At 44.7% G+C, this 15,812-nt stretch overlaps 1 protein-coding gene across 1 annotated transcript in view; it reads left to right on the forward strand.

The window, feature by feature from the left end:
• The first annotated feature begins 9,687 nt into the window (after positions 1-9,687).
• The window catches only part of LIN7A (lin-7 homolog A, crumbs cell polarity complex component), a 44,330-nt gene continuing 38,205 nt past the window's right edge, over positions 9,688-15,812 (forward strand). The window contains exon 1 of the mRNA XM_050907230.1: positions 9,688-9,967. Within this exon, the coding sequence (XP_050763187.1) occupies positions 9,688-9,967 (280 nt within the window). The remainder of the gene's footprint in view (positions 9,968-15,812) is intronic.

Raw genomic sequence — 15,812 nt, forward strand, 5'->3', positions numbered from 1 at the left:
TATCTCTGGAGGGAAAAAAGAAAACAGACTTTAAATCCCTCACTGGCCCATCTGTGAGATAAAGAGTTTCCCTTCTTGCTGCCAGAGAACTCGAGCTCAAAATACTCTGTTCAGTCTCACTTCAGGAGGAGAAAAAAAATGAATAAACTGCAAAACTGAGACCTTTTGCAGGCAGAGAGGAAAAGAAAAAATGACAAGTCTAGCAAATTCCCATCCCACAGCCTGCTGATAGCAGTGCCCTTGTCTTGCTATTGTCCTCACTTAGTTTCTGGGCTGTCCAGTGTTCTGATACCCAGTTCTCCCCATCTGAAATCCACTGACATTGCCTTAGTGATGCATAACCAAGTCAAACCCTGACTGCCCATGCAGATTTCACACACAGCACTGGAGAGTGCAACACAGAGATGTTCAACCCTATGAAGCCCTCCTGGGTTCAGCAAAGCTTATTTAGTTCAGTCTTAGTAAATGACAAACATCGTACAGGTCTCATGCTCCATTCTGGTTAGTAACTCAGAACGGTAGGGAAGGTCAGGGGACATTCCCCAGCTGGCACGGCTGAACTGGATCCGGAGACAGGAGGTAGAGCTGCTGGACCCAAACTTATTCTCATCACCCAGACTTATCAAGTTCTTCCCTCTCTCCTAGCACATGAGATATCATCAAGTGATAAAAAGAACAGCTTACATGATAAGAGGAGGAACTGCAGTAATACGCTATAGTAACAGTATTAGGCTGGTGCAGGTGTCTTGTAGCTGCATGTTATTGCATATGGGGCCTCATCCTGCCACATTTTCAGCGGTGCACCTCCAGTACTCACTGGCAGATAGCAGATGAGGTCAATGGGTGTATCTAGTGGAGAGGATTCTGGACAGGGAAACTAAATGTAGTCCGCTGATGCAGATGAGTGAAATGCAAGTGTAACTGCAGGAAGGGTGCTGGACAAGAGCTAGATATGAAAGGCTTGCTCTCAGGGTATGAAATTTTCCAGGTAAAGAAAAGGTGACAATAAAGATCAGCAGCACTTCTGCTTCTCCTCAGACGAATCCTTTCGAGGATTGTGAGGAGTCATTCCCCTACCATATAATCAGTCCTGTTCCTTTGCTGATTTTATTAGCTAATTTTATTAGCTTCATGGCTGGACCAGCAGAAGTAGATTCAGCTATCTTTGCATAATGTAATATGTAATCAACCACTTAGGACAGATCCTCAACGCATCTAGGGCAATTCAGTACATGAAGTGCATATACTGGCCAGGGTAAAGGTACAGGAGGGCATTGTACAGAAACAAGTATTACTTAAGTCAAAGGACAAAGTTGGATTCAGAAAAAATAAGCAGAGCAGAATCAAGCCAGGACATGATTTCTCTCTGATAATTTCTCTCCCCTACCCTGCCACCTCACTCTCTGGCAAAGAAGAAGATCTTGGTTAAGGATACTCTTACTTTCCTATGCTACTGCAGGGAACAGACCACAAGGTAAAGCTAAGTTGGTCCCTATGCCCACACTTGAGTCCAGTACAATTCCCCAACTCACGTAACACCAACTTAGTTAGGAGTGACTGCCTTGTCTCCTATGTCTCAATATAGGTAGTGTCAGGAATCTAGAGTTTCACAGTAGGTCACAGCAGAAGGGCATTACTGGAAAGACGCTGAAGAGGCCTGGGAATCTGCCAGAGTGAGCAGGTTCTTGGGAGAGATACAAACAGTGTGCGTTCTGGAATGCCCTCACATGAATTATCATCAGGAACAAGCTCGCAACTGTCCAGTGGTCACTATGCTCAGAGCCACTGCCTCCAAGGGCTGCTCGTAGGGCACAATTAACTATATGTCCATGAGGGGAATTGCTTGACTAGGCAAAGAGATGCAACAAAAGGTGGCTTCTTGTGCCAGTGCAGGGAGATGGTACCATCAGAGCTTCAGTATGAAGCACTTACAGACTCATTGTAGCCACTGACTAGGTAAGATAGTTCTGACCATCGCTGCAGCAACTGAGACAGACCTGCAGAAAAACTGGAGTCTCATTGTTTCTTGATAGCTGTTGATGTGACAGGAGTGCTGCTACAGTGGGCCTTGTTCATCATCAGTGGCTGTGGAGAAAGCAGGGCAGAAGACCCCTGTGACCTGGTGTTAATCCCAGCAGTACTTGTCCATTTCTTTAAATAGTTTTTCTTTAAAAAGTTAGACATAAACTGTTGACAGTGCTGCAGCCATTAGAGTGAAAAAAATTGAGAATTTGTTCTCTGACCTGGAATGGAACATGGGTCAACTTGAAGGCAAATTTGATGGCTTTGAATGTGAATGAAGAGCAAATTTACCAGAATGGTGTCATGTGAAGGCTCTCAGCAGTTGGACAACAGCAAGTGTTGGAGAATACTGTTAGTATAGTGCCAAAAGGAAATGTTCCTCTGAATATTAAAAATAAGTTATCCAAAAAATCAGCCAAGAACCTTGAATCTGTACATTTCAGGCTTCCCTGAAGGTCTTCCATGAGGAAAATATTGCATGTGTCATTTAATTAGATTCTGAACTGACTCAGGCACGTGTTCTCATATTAGTTAACTGCACTGAAGCAAGTAAGTTTGCCATGAGAGCAAAGATAGAGTATGCCTAGATGTTTGCAGGATTAGTCTTGCAGACTCTCCAGCTCAGGAACTAAGACTTCAAACTGCCTCTAGACAAACAAGTTTACTAGAGTACTGGGACTACACACAGTCATATCAGCATCTGTACGCATCTAAAACGCACACATGCCCTGAAGCTCGTTTTGCCTCTGGGATGCACAAGGAAATAGAATAACTTGGCAAGTGAGCGTGACTGCATTGCAGTGACCAGATGTGATTTAATTGTTCACAATGACACACAGATCAGCTCTGAAGTTATGTTGATTGGAGATGCAGCGATGACCATTAAACTTCTTAGACCAAGACAACTTAACGATATTTCCCCTTGGATCTCTCTCATTCTGAAGACAAAGTATTATTCTCAACAACAATCATCAGTAGCCCTGACATTCTGGTCCCCAGCAGTACTTAAATACTGTCATGTCTTGTGAGCATGTCACTAAAAAAGCAGAGGAAAGCTTCAGTACAATCATTATCTGTCTTCTGAAAGCTAAAATAAAATTAATCTTTTCCCTTTATTTTTTAATAAAGAGCAGGACTGAAACACAAATATTGCTGAGTTTCATTTTAGTCACAACACTTTTTCTCCAAGTTGTCGGTTTTTTATTCTTCACTGGTTTGTTTGTGCTTTTTAATCCTCAGATTGACAAACCTGGTTATCTGTGTAGCTTAATCAGGTAATCGATGATTTCAGATAATACTTAAGCTTAACTTAAACCTCATATGTCTATAAACACATCAGCTTTGCAAGCAGCTTGCTTTTTTTCACTTCCCAATTAAAATCTGAAAATGCACTCTAGATCCCAAAAGGACTTTTTAATCATATTTTAATTTTTATGGCTCAAAAAGGTACTTACAGAGTATACTAAAATCAGAGTTAATTACAGTAACTCCTTGCAATCAAGGTCCCACTCATCTTCAGATGCATATCATAATGTCACTGATCTCACATGAAAATTAACACAGGACTAACAGTTTCAGGAAATACAAGGCTGATAGTGTCATCTGTTGCACTGTTCACACTCCCAAATTAATTAGCTGTGGCAACTTTATGGAACTGTGGTTTGTCCTTGCACTTCTTTTTTTTCCCTACGCCTACATACTTGACTATGCACCTCCTTGTAACTATCACTATTAGTTCACCACTGAAAATTCTAAAACTATTTAAAATTGTATGTTCTGCCATTTTAACTTCCTTTGAAGGTAAGTGTCTATTTCACAACCACATATTCTTTCTCTGTCATCATTCTGTATAGGGATGTTTTGATGGAAACAATGAGAAACCCAGTGAAGCACAATCAATAAACATATTCCCATGGACAAGTCTACTTTTTTTTTCTTTTTTTTTCCAAAGGGTTATTGTTAAGAAATCACATTGATCCAAAAATTCTATCCAAAATGTATATTAATAGACTGGACAAAGAAGGTAGGTGGATGATTCATTATGCTGGTCTATGAGAAGAGCACATCAATGCTTTTGTTCAGTTGTTCAAGTAACTAAAAACACTGTGAATTCATGCATTATGGGTATGTTAAGACTACAGGTACAGTGCTTGCAGATGAAGCCTGAACTGGCATTAAACTAGCTAACTGAAGATGTCTGTGGCCTCACAGAGGATAACTTGCACTCTTCTCAAAGGTCCTCAGTACTGACAAACTTTAAGTCGAGATCCGATCCTTAAAACAGTCAAAATAAGTAAGTCATGGTAACAAAGGGAAATAGATTCAAGTTTCAGATTTCAAGGGTATCCAAAGGTGATCATGGATTGAAGGTCTGATTTGTAACTGCTTTTAAACTGCCTCGCTGCCTAAAAGAAAGGGTGGACCCTGCCCACCAAGGCACAGCCCACTTCTCCAAACAGCAAACGTAAGCCTACCAGCAACAGGTTTGCTTTTCTTAGCTTTTGCAGTAGTTATCTTTAAAGAGACTACATAGACTTACAGGCTTCTATAGACTATAGATAGAAACTCACTGGACTGAGCAGACCCTCCACCACCTGAATTTCAACGTAGCCCAAGGAGAATTTCAACAAAGCTTGATCCTGTTCTCCCTATTATCAACTGCAGTTGAATCTTTAACAAAACCAGAAAAAAGAAAGTATTTTTAAAGGCCAAATTGGTTTCAGTGTTTGGGAAAACAGTAATTGCACTATTTACAAAAAGTAATCCATTACACGATATTAGAATGGAAAATGAGTCCTGTAGGAAAGTACAGTCCTGTGGTACAGGGTAGTATAGTGGAGAAATACTGAACTATACACTGCTATGCACCCATAGTAGGACCTTCTAGCTCACCTGAAATATTATTTGAGATGGCATGGCTCTCCTGGGACAAAAGGAACTGTACCTGTGAGTAATGCATATAGTTCTCAGAAAGCACTAAATCACATTTCTTACGGGTAACTGATGCAGTTCTTTGCCCAATAAACAAACTACTGTTAAACCATTAGATTGCTCAAATAGCAAGTTCTGCCATGGAAACTGCATGGAAATAACCGATGGATTTTAAAAAAGGAAGGATTCTTTCCCCTGTAGATGCAAAATGCCACTCAAAAAGCAAATCTGAATGATGACAAAAATCCTCAGTCTTCTGAGAATTCACAGCCCGTATTACAACACTACCACCATCTCTGCTTTTAGTTGTGCTGAAGTGCAAGGCACAAGTGAAACACAAAAAAGAGAAAATGCTGAATGCATGTTCTGAATCAGTCCTAAGAGGTGATCTAGGGTCTTGAATGTTCTCTGTACCTGGAATCTTCTCTGAAATAACCTGGAGTTTCACGCAATCTGCAAACATAACGAAACTATGTTTAATGGGGGAATGACTGACACAGCTGATCATCCTGCAAATTGAGTGTGTGGCATTCCCCACAGCCATCAAGTCAATACAAGAACAGCGGAATAACAGGTTGCATTTAACAAAAAGGGGCATAAACAAGATATAACTATATCATATAATAAAAAATATTTCACCTCGGGGTGAAATAAAGCAGCTGCCCAACAAACTTTCCAATGTAAAGCTGGATGTGAAAATCCCTGCAGCAAACTGAAATTTCATGGGAAACGTAGGTAGGAACCCAAATGTAAGTACCCAAGGTGAAATTTAGCCCTGACAAGACATCTAGTCCAATGACTAATATCCAGAATACAGCTAATATAAGGCTACAGTGCTGTGTAACCCAAACACAGATTTAGCTGTGCCACTGTGGTATGACCTCTTGCCACACACCTCTGTAGCCACCATAAACAGGACTTCCACCTCTGGTAGGGGTGGCTCTGGTACTGAGGCGAAAAGCTGCATTTACCACAGTATTCCAGTCATGGGGCAGCATCTTAATTAATTATCCCATGCAAAGCTTAGGCCAAGGGGAGATGTGCTATTCTGGCAGTCAATGAGTGCATTCAGAGTGGTACTGGGTTTTCCCACATTGCATTGCACTGTGCTGTGTAGAAATAATTCTCTGGCCCTTGTAGCACGAATTCTTGAGAGAAGCCAAAGGATCATAAAAGTCATGAGAGTAATAGATCACAATCATTATCTCATCTAACCTCCTGAATACCTCAACCATTCTATTTTTCTTTAGAAGTTAGATCAAAGCAAGCCTTTTAGAAAGACCTCTGATTTTCGTTAAGATTTAAAGCAACAGTGAGTAATTGGTCCCTATGTTATCCTTATCGCTACAATAGTACATCTTACTCAAGATTGAATTTGTTAAACTTCCAGTCACGGGATCACCTTATGTCATAAGACTATAAATTTAAAGACTATAAATCCCTCCACTATTACACTTCTTCCATATATATGGACCTACACACAGTGATTCAGTTCCTTCTTACCCTTTTCTTTCATAAGCTTTGACTGAGGTCCTTAAACCTCAAGTCAAAGCTGATTTTCCATCTTGAAAGGCAAACACCAGATCTGGACACAATATTCCAGTCAGTTGTTTTATGGATGCTAAGTACACAAGACAGATCTTTTCCCTAGTTGTATTTGTCATTCCTTGTTTACGTATTCAAGGACTGCATTAGCCCTTTTGGCAACATCACACCAAGAACTTACACTGAGCCTGCTACGTAAGAACACCCCTCCCCAAAACAATCTCCAGTCCTGGAAGTAACCATTGCGTTCTTCATCGCTTGCTTGCAGCAGCATTAAAACACATTATTTTTTAAATGTAACAATTTAATCCAGCTATTCAGATAATTCTTACCAGTAATTTGGACAGTTTATTACAGAACCATAGAATAATTTAGGTTGAAAAGGACCTGAGAAATACCCAGTCCAACCTCTTGCTCAAAGCTAGGCTAAATTCACAGTAAGAGCAGGTTGCCCAGGTCCTTTCCCAGTCAGATTTGAAAATCTTGAAGGATGGAGATTTCACAGCCTCTCTGGACAACATCTTTCAAGGTTTACCCACTTTCATGGTGATTTTTTTTTTTTAATAACCTGTGTTATGTGAAAGCATAGCCACTGAAGCCTTTATATCCACATTTTAGATCTTTGAACAAAATACTAAATTTTGTTTTAAAATATAGCCAGAAAAAGTCTACAGGCATCTTATTAGCCATAGCCTTGTTCATGGGCACCTGACCACTGACTACATGTTAAAGATGTGTCAGTAAGCCAGTTTCCAGTCCATACAATATAAAATCTGTTAATTCAGTCTAGTTTCATTGGTTCGGTAAACATCATGTGACATTGAATTAAAAGCTCCAATACAGCCCAGGGAATCAACAAGAAGACTGAGAGTCAGACCAGTTGCTTCTGTCTAAAAAGATCCACCTTCCAAGACAGCAGGCTGGCTGGCACTCATTCTTTTTGACTGCTAACTTTTGCTATTAGAGTCCACTCTTTCTCCTGGGAGTTGGCAAAGCAAGAGCCACTGCACAGCTCCCTTGCCTCATTCCACCCCCTTTCTCCAGTTGCTGAATTCAGCTGGACAACTTCTGCAATTTTCCCAGTTCAGCCGCTTAAAGTATTCCTCAGCTAGGTCTTTAACGTTCTTGAGCATTAACTATGCAGCTATGCTGATTAGGAAATGTTTAATTTCAGCAAATGCTGCTTTTCATCTTCCTTGAGTGCAGCTAATACTCCCATTCAAGTCTCTCATCCAAGTGCCAATTAGCCCCTGTGGCAGAGCACACGAAATCGGACCAGCGGTAGATAAAAAAGAATAAACCCAGAATAAGCTTATTGCTTTCCACGGGCACCCTGCTCAAGCCCAAACATTGATTTTTCTAAAGTTGTGTGTTTCTAAAAAGTTACATAGTTGGCATTAACACTACATATTTATTGATAGAAAAGTTACTGTTATAACTGTACGTTGCTTCAAAATGTCTGTTTGCAAGATGGCAGTTTAAATGAGCAAGTCTGAGGGTTATGAAGTCCTATATGGAACGCAACTTGATTGGCTAATTAACTTGACACCTTGCTTTTAATATTATTTAAACACACATTTATATCTGTAATAGATTTTTTTCAAGTGTCATAACAGTTGGAGAGTTGTCACATTACGTAGTTATAGCTCCAAATGTGTACTTCTCTGTTGAGGACTATGAATCCAATATACCGTAATGTGACTACTTAAGAGGAGCTGTTACACTTTATGTCAATCCAGCTGCTATGCAAGTACATAAAATCTGCATAATAAAAATCCTTATGTTAATTTTGATTTTAAAAACTGACTGCTTGCCAGGAACTGATTTCTCGACTTTGATATTTTAGCCAATTGAAACATTTTCTTGTCAAGATACCCAAATGGGCTACTGTTTATTGTTAATTAATTAGACAAATTTGTGCTGAGTTCAGTTTATCAGAAGAAGTGGGTGGTTCATATATATTATTTAAACTTCTCTAATTTTAAAACGGCTGAATGTATTTTTAATCTGCTCTGAAAACTTTTAATGGCAAAATTTCCACAGCTTCCCTAATTATCTATACTAGTGCTTAAATACCCTTGCAGTTGAAAGCTTTTTTTGATGTGCAAACTTGAACTGCTGTACTTTCAAGTCCCCTGTGGTTTGTCAGATCCCCGGTGGGTGAGGAGAAGAGTGCTACCTTCCCCTTTGGAGTCACGCTCCACCCCATCCCAGCACTCCTTGGGCAAACACAAGACCACAGGTATTACACAGGGCAATAGTTAACGGGGATGCCATTCTTCACTCAGCCATTCCTCTACACTGTTGTCCACCGTAGGGAAGGCAGCAGAAACTCTGTGGGACTCTGCCACACCTTTCTCGGATGGCAGCTGACCGAGTTCCTTTGACTTCGTGCGAACGACGAGGGCAGACAACCAGAGTGCTGCCAGCAAACGTCGCAGAGCTCCAGTGTGAAATTCCACCTTCGCGGATGGTCTTCTGCGAAGGCCTCCAAGCTCACACATGCTGCAGCTGACCTGCAAGAGGCGGCCGCCACACGCCTGTGACCACCCTCTCGCTCTGCAAATGTGAGGACTCAACCCCACGCTGTGGAGACGTGTTGGGTGTGCTTTATGAGAGGATGCTGGGTTTCTTGAGGATGGCCGGGCTGCACCCAGCAGTTAGAGAAGAGGTGATGGCCGGACTGATGGCGAGGCCGACAGTTTGGGCCATCCGAAAGGGCCGCTACGGGACACGTCCCTTCGGCCGAGGCCCTGCACAGGGGCCAGGTACCTCCTCTCCCGGCTTCGCATGCGGATTTTCATCCCCTGCGGCCAGTCCTCAGAGCAGGGCCCACCCAGACACACCGTCCCCCCCTGCCTCTGACCAGACCCCCAGCCCCGGGACGGGGCGGCACGGCCCGCCCGCCGCGCCGCCCCAGCCCAGGCGAGGCCGGGCCGCCGGATCCGGCTCCCGCCCGTCCTCCCCGCCCCGCGGCGCTGCGGAGCTCCCCGCCCTCACCCCTCTCTCTCCCTCCCCTCTCCGCCGGCCGCTGCGGCATCCCCGCGGCGGCGGGACCGGCGGCGACCCGCCTCCCACCCCCGCGCACGGCCCGGGCAGCTCCGGCCCCTGCGGGCCCCGGGACTCCGCCCTGAGGCGAGCGCGGTGAGGCGGGGGCCTCCCGCCAGGCACGGCTCCGGAGACGCAGCCATGCCGGCAGCCCGTGCCGGGCCGCGCCGGGCCGCCCTGCGCCCGCAGCATCGCGGCGCCCCGTCAGTGGCGAGCCGCCCTCCCCTGGGCACCCTCTCCGCCCCGCTCGCCTCCTCCTCCCACGGAGCCACCCTCCTCCTCCGCCCCCTCTCCCTGCCAGCCTCCTCCCCGCCCTTCCCCGCACTCCACGCCGGTGCCGGAGCCGCGCGTCACTCGGGCTGCAGCCCCGCCGCAGACATGGCGACACTGACAGCGGTCCAGCCGCTCACGCTGGACAGAGGTAAGCGCGGCTGCCGCCGCTCGCCGCCCTGCCGCCGCTCCCCGCCCGCGCCGCCCCGGCCGCCCCGCCGCCCTACGCCCTGCCCGGGGGTCAGCCGCGGCGGAGCGCGGGGTCTTCCCCCGCAGCCCCGGCGCGACGGCTCTCCCGGCCCCGCGGTGCGTGGGGCCGGCGCCGCCGGCTGTGGCGGAGGGCGGTGGGGAGGCGCCTCCCTGCGGGGCTCAGGTGGGAGGCAGGAGAAGGGCTGAAATGGAGGAAATAAAACTTTGTCCGGGCAGGGGGGCGGGGGCAGGGCTGGCATCCCGCCGGCGGGAGCGCGGCGGTGCCGCAGGCGCGGGATGTGGCTCCGCGGCCAGCGCTTCGCTTCGCTCCGCGCCGCTCCGCCGGCGACGCTCCCGGCTGCCGCTCCGCCGCCTCCGCCCTGCGGGGCTCCCCCTTGGGCGCCCGCCCCCGTGGCTCGGCTCCGAGGGCCCCCCCCCTGTGCCGCCGCCGCCGCCCCTGCAGGTGGCTCGGCGAGGGGTGCTCCGTGGTGGGGGCTGCGGCTCCGGCCGGCCGTTCCCGGCAGCGAGTTGGGAGCTCGCACCTCCCGAGGAGACAGTCGTTTGTTGGCAAAATGCGGCGTTTTGGGGGGCTGGCGGGGGCGGGGGGGTGGGGGGGTGCGGGGAAGGAGTCTGATTGCAACTTCTCTGTTCGCTGGCGTTAAATGATGTTGCCCGACAAAACAGCGCGTCTGCGTATTCCTGTAGACAGCTACTCGGTCCGGGTAGGGAGAGCGGTTGGTGTTTTGCTAGCCTTGAGACTGTGTCAGTAACCTTACCGAGGTGATGTAAGAGGGTGCTGAAATCTTGAAGTTATGTTAAAATTCAACTTTTGCCTCCAGGCTGTAAAAATTGGACCTCTCCCTCACAGTGCATTTGTGCCCATAACAAAGCTCAGCAGAAACGTTACTAGATTTCTGTGGGTTACACAAGAGAGTAACTTACCGTTCCAATTTGTTTTGCTCCTTTGGCTCCATTGGTTAGAGAGGTCCAACAACTCCTGATACAGCATCCTGAATTGCTGAGATGTCCTTCTTCCTAACTTGCATCCAGAGGCTCTGTGAGGCACATATAAATCTTGCACTCTTGAAAGCATGATTGAGGCCAGTGCCTTGGTTTTTTCAGTGTTTTTTCCAGAGGATTAAGATGGGCTTTCAAAGCAAGATAGAGAGCTTCTTGCTGTAAATCCTATGCAAAAGAAACCTGATGAACTTGGTTTCAAAATGATAAAGGAGAGGTAGGCACCTTCTCTGGAACCCAAGTGAGAGCAAAACAACCCACAAACTACTCTAAACACAGTTTGCTGGATGGCTTAAATTCCAACATTAGTAGAAAAGGAGAATCTAAAGTTATTTTTACTGAAATAACAAAGTGCTAGCATGCACTTTAAATTAAATTGCTCAGAAATCCACTGTGTAATCTACAGTTTCACCCTAATACTGTTTTCAGTAAGCAGGACAGATCTATTTCCTGGCAAAGGGTTGAACAGATGGCAATCCATTAGCAAACCTGGCTTTTCAAAGGAAAGTATTACTATTTCAGAATTACACATTCTTTTTCATTACTAAAACTATGCTTTAAAAAATCCACAATACACAAAAATGCAAATTAGTCCCAATTTAAATATAAGCATCTGTTGTCTGTGTCCAGGATATGCCTAACCATTTGGCAGGGGTGCCAACAGTACAGTCTCCTTGGTTGTCAGCCAGGGCTGATATTAGTGTGAGTGAGATAAAACATCACAGAATGATAGGATGTGATGTGCAAAAGGAAAATACAGACAAGAAGAAATAGATTTAAATACTGCACCTGGCCTGCAGAAGGCCATTTCATCAGAGGGATACACTTAGTCACCTATAACATGTTGCTGCTACATCAACTGAAGAGGGTGGGCTGAAGCAACCCCAGAAGCAACTAGACCAAACCCAGTGCTTCCAGATATTTCCTCTGTAGTCTTTCTTTCACAGCCATGGAAGAAGGAAAGTGCTACATGGTGAGATTTTCCAGATTTCTGTTGCTTTTATTAAAGCAGACGCAGCTATGTTTACTGTCACTATGCTTTGCACAGCTCTGCTGTGATCTAGGTGCAGCCCTGAAAAGCCTTTCGCACTCATATCCGCTTTGCCATGTCCCACGGAGAGCTCAGCGCAGCGAGAAAATAGCGAGCATTTCAGGAGAGGTGGCATTAATAACCTTGCATTGCTGAGGGAATTGCTGCTTGATCTCTCGCCAGGAAGTGTTCTGCATTTCCCCCTGCTAAGGGTCACCGAAATGGTAAAACATCATATAGATACATACATCAGAAATCTGAATTACACTCTGACGTGGTCTCCTCCTGGACAAAACATATACACTGTATTCTAGTACGGAGATGGGAACTTTCTTAAAGCCTGACCTAAATGGAATTCAAAACCTGTATGGTAAAATGAATTACCATTTAAAGGTGAAGGGCATGTTGTGTGTGAATGATTGAAAGCCAATTACATTGTGGAAGATTACTTCAGTCCAAAGCACAGGAATTAATTTCCTTAATTCCTGTCATCATGTGCCTTTCTACCTGCACAAATGTGTGCAAGTTCCATTAGGGCTCTTTAATATGTGGAACAAGTTCACAAAATAATGGAAATTTTAATCACTTACAATTTAATCTCAAAGGCTTTTGCCTGACCTTTGTGTGGTGCTCTGCTGGGAGGAGGGGAAGGAATCAGCAACTGTTTCAGGGAGGAAATGTAAAGCAGTGGATCTATGTGTGGGTGCTACTTAGGGAGCTTAAGGAGGGTGGCCCCAGTGTTTGGGAGCTTTGGGAGGGGGAAGAGCCTGCTTGCCAGGCATCTTCCAACAGCCAAGTAAGTCTTTTCTGTAAAAAAGTGCACCCTTCCTGTCTTTATTGCAAATGTCTTACATCCTGAATCCATATCACCCCATCAGTAATCTCCGGTGTCCATCAGAGCTAACTGAGGGAATTTTTTAGGCCAATTCAAAGCTTAAACCCTGAAGGTGTAGGGAACTATACCTTGTTCCAGGTTGAGACAGAAAGTTACAGTGCTGTCTTTCATAAAATGACAAGCAAAAAAAGTAAGGTTGGGATTTTTTTTTCTTTTTTTTCATTTTATGTTCAAGGTTATGGATTTCTAAGTACATTCCCAGCTTAATTTACCTCCATTAAAAAAACCAAAGTGGTCACTCCAAACCAAAAGGGAAATGTTTAAAAACACCTATACAATTATATTTTACTTCTTCCACCGGTGTATCTTTAGTAAGAACTTGGTTGACACTGATTTTGGTTACAGAGAGCTCTGGTTGCAGTTAGTTGGCATTTTCCAACAGTATTTATTTGCATTGGCATACCACTTGTCACATCTTGCATCTCGTCCTTCTCTGTATGGGACAGGCAGTGCTGCCTTTGCCTCTCCTCTCAATATCCTTTGTCTTCCACAGAGGCATTGCCTCAGCCTGCCCCATGACCAGCAGTTGCTGCCTTCCTCTTTGTTATCCAGAGCCCCATGTCTCCCTTGCATGCCGTCTTCTGTTGCCTTGCTCCTCTCAAAGCCTCAATGCAGTTAACTCCATCGCTCTGTGCATTGCCTGTAACCCTTATGCATTTTCACTATTCAGCAACCCAATTTCCTCCTCTAATCCTCTGTTATTCTGCTGTCCCATGACCGTCGGCACCTCACCAGCTTGACATTGTCTCAAATGCTGCATACGCATCCAGCGGCAATGTTCTGCTTTTCTCCAAGTGCGGTGTCATCTCCCCCAGCCACCTTAACCTCCTCGTGGTTCTCCGAGGACCTCCTGTGAGTTCCTGTGTACCGCAGGTACACATTGTGAGCAATTGGAAATTAAAGGAAGCTTGTTGTGGGTGGGATCACTTAAAGGTTGTGTTAGCACAGTCTGATGGTAGCATTTTCTGCAAGTACCATTATGCTCCCAGAAATATGTTGGGATGGAATACATTTCTGTGCTTCCCTTGGCACTCATTTTAGGAGTGGTCATGTGGAAGCCTGCAAATTGAAGCAGACATCTTTCTAGCTATGCATAATAGATGTTCCTCTCTATCTGAACTTTTTTATTTTGCTAAACGTCTGGCAAATTTTTCATAAAGCTTATCTTACTTTGAATTTTACTTGTGCTCTTCCTTCCAAGACGAATATCTGCTTTGAAAGAAAACTGACCATGTATTTGCTCAGATTGCTGCAAAACCTCAGTCCCGGTTCCTCTCTGCATAGGACCATGAAAGTGGCAGCTTTCAAAGGGCACTTTTCAAAAGTTCTTCTTGTTTTTGAAGATATTATACAATTAGCCTGTGCAAAGACCATCTCATGGTTAAGAGCAAGGGAATATCTTTTCATGTGAAGGGGGGCTTTCAACTGTCTTTTGTTAATAATCCGTGTCCTATTATGCTTTTCCTTATATAGTTAGTGTTCGTGTCACTAATGGTTTCACTTCTTCATGTGACTGAGGATAAAAGAAGAAATTTGAATAGACTGAATATACAGTGCTGATATTTTAATCCTTGTGAAGTTTCATAACAAGGTCATGGCTATTGGCTATTGACAAGCAAATTTCTCTTGCTTTCAAACATATCCTTGGAAACTGGAAAGGCTTCTTGCTGTTTGGCTGTAACGCATAACTGAGTTCTGTTGGTTTTTTATGAATTCAAGCAAATATTTTTCCAGTGGAGTGAGTGTCCTAAAACTTCCTGAAAATCCTTTATAAAGCACCATGTTCGGTGTCGATAAATAAGAATACGAATGGGCTTGGAATTGCCGTCGGCTGTTAGAGGTGGTAGACAAATTCTGTCAGATGTGGTACCAGATGGCGCCTGACCATTAATATACATCGGTACTTGCTAGAGTACTCCTCCTTCCTTCCTCCTCTCCTCCTTTTGTCAATTTTCTTTTCATTACATCCTCATAGCCTACATAAATGGGGATTTTTTCCCATCTGTGCCCATATATATGTATATAACAAATTGTATCAAACATAAGTTGCAGTAGACTGTGCATATATTAGTATAATGTATATTATCTTGGGAAAAAATATATAACGTACTCATCAGGAAGAGAAAAACAGATTCATAAAGTGTGAAATACAGTCCTTGACAGAGGAGCAGCGTAAGGCCGAATCTCTCTCGCACAGGGTGAAGCCCTGTGGAGCAGTGCTAAGCGATGTGCTGCTTCCCGCCTGGTTCCCTGTCTGTCACGGGGATGTCTTCTCTTGCTCTTCAGTCTACCATGCTAAAATTGAAAAATACTTCTGCAAGTGCTGCACACTTTAAGTCTAACATTTCTCTGTTTGGTATGCCAACTGAGGACATATAAATAACCAAATTCATTCTTCCAAGAAAAAAAAAAAGCCCTGTTGTTTGTAGGAACAGAAAAAAGTGACAATTCTAGTCACAGACTGAAATGTTTGGGGGTTTTTTACATCAGTGTGTCAACATTTATTTGATTTTTTTAAATGCATTTTTATGAAGTGATGGAGTAAGGTAAGCGGATTGAACTGGTGATTTATGGGTGATGACTGGGACATTTTGTGAGGATCTGTGCAGTTGAAGTGTTAGTTAGTTAAGTGTGCAGTTCAGCCGTGCCTCCTGGAGCTCCGGAGCTGGAGTAGGAGCAAGTACCTACCTACATGTCATCTTTGGTTTTCATGAGCAGTGTAAAAATATATGGTTTGAAAAGTTGAATGCACATGTCCAGCTTAAATGTCTCTGGCAGTACAGGCCTGACCTGAAGACGTGCTGGGGCACATGGCGACATGGGAGCTCTGTGCCAGGCTGGACGCGCCTGAGGTGGGCCAGGCGC

The sequence above is a fragment of the Gymnogyps californianus genome, chromosome 1, assembly GCF_018139145.2.
Source record: "Gymnogyps californianus isolate 813 chromosome 1, ASM1813914v2, whole genome shotgun sequence".
Classification (NCBI taxonomy): Eukaryota; Metazoa; Chordata; class Aves; order Accipitriformes; family Cathartidae; genus Gymnogyps; species Gymnogyps californianus.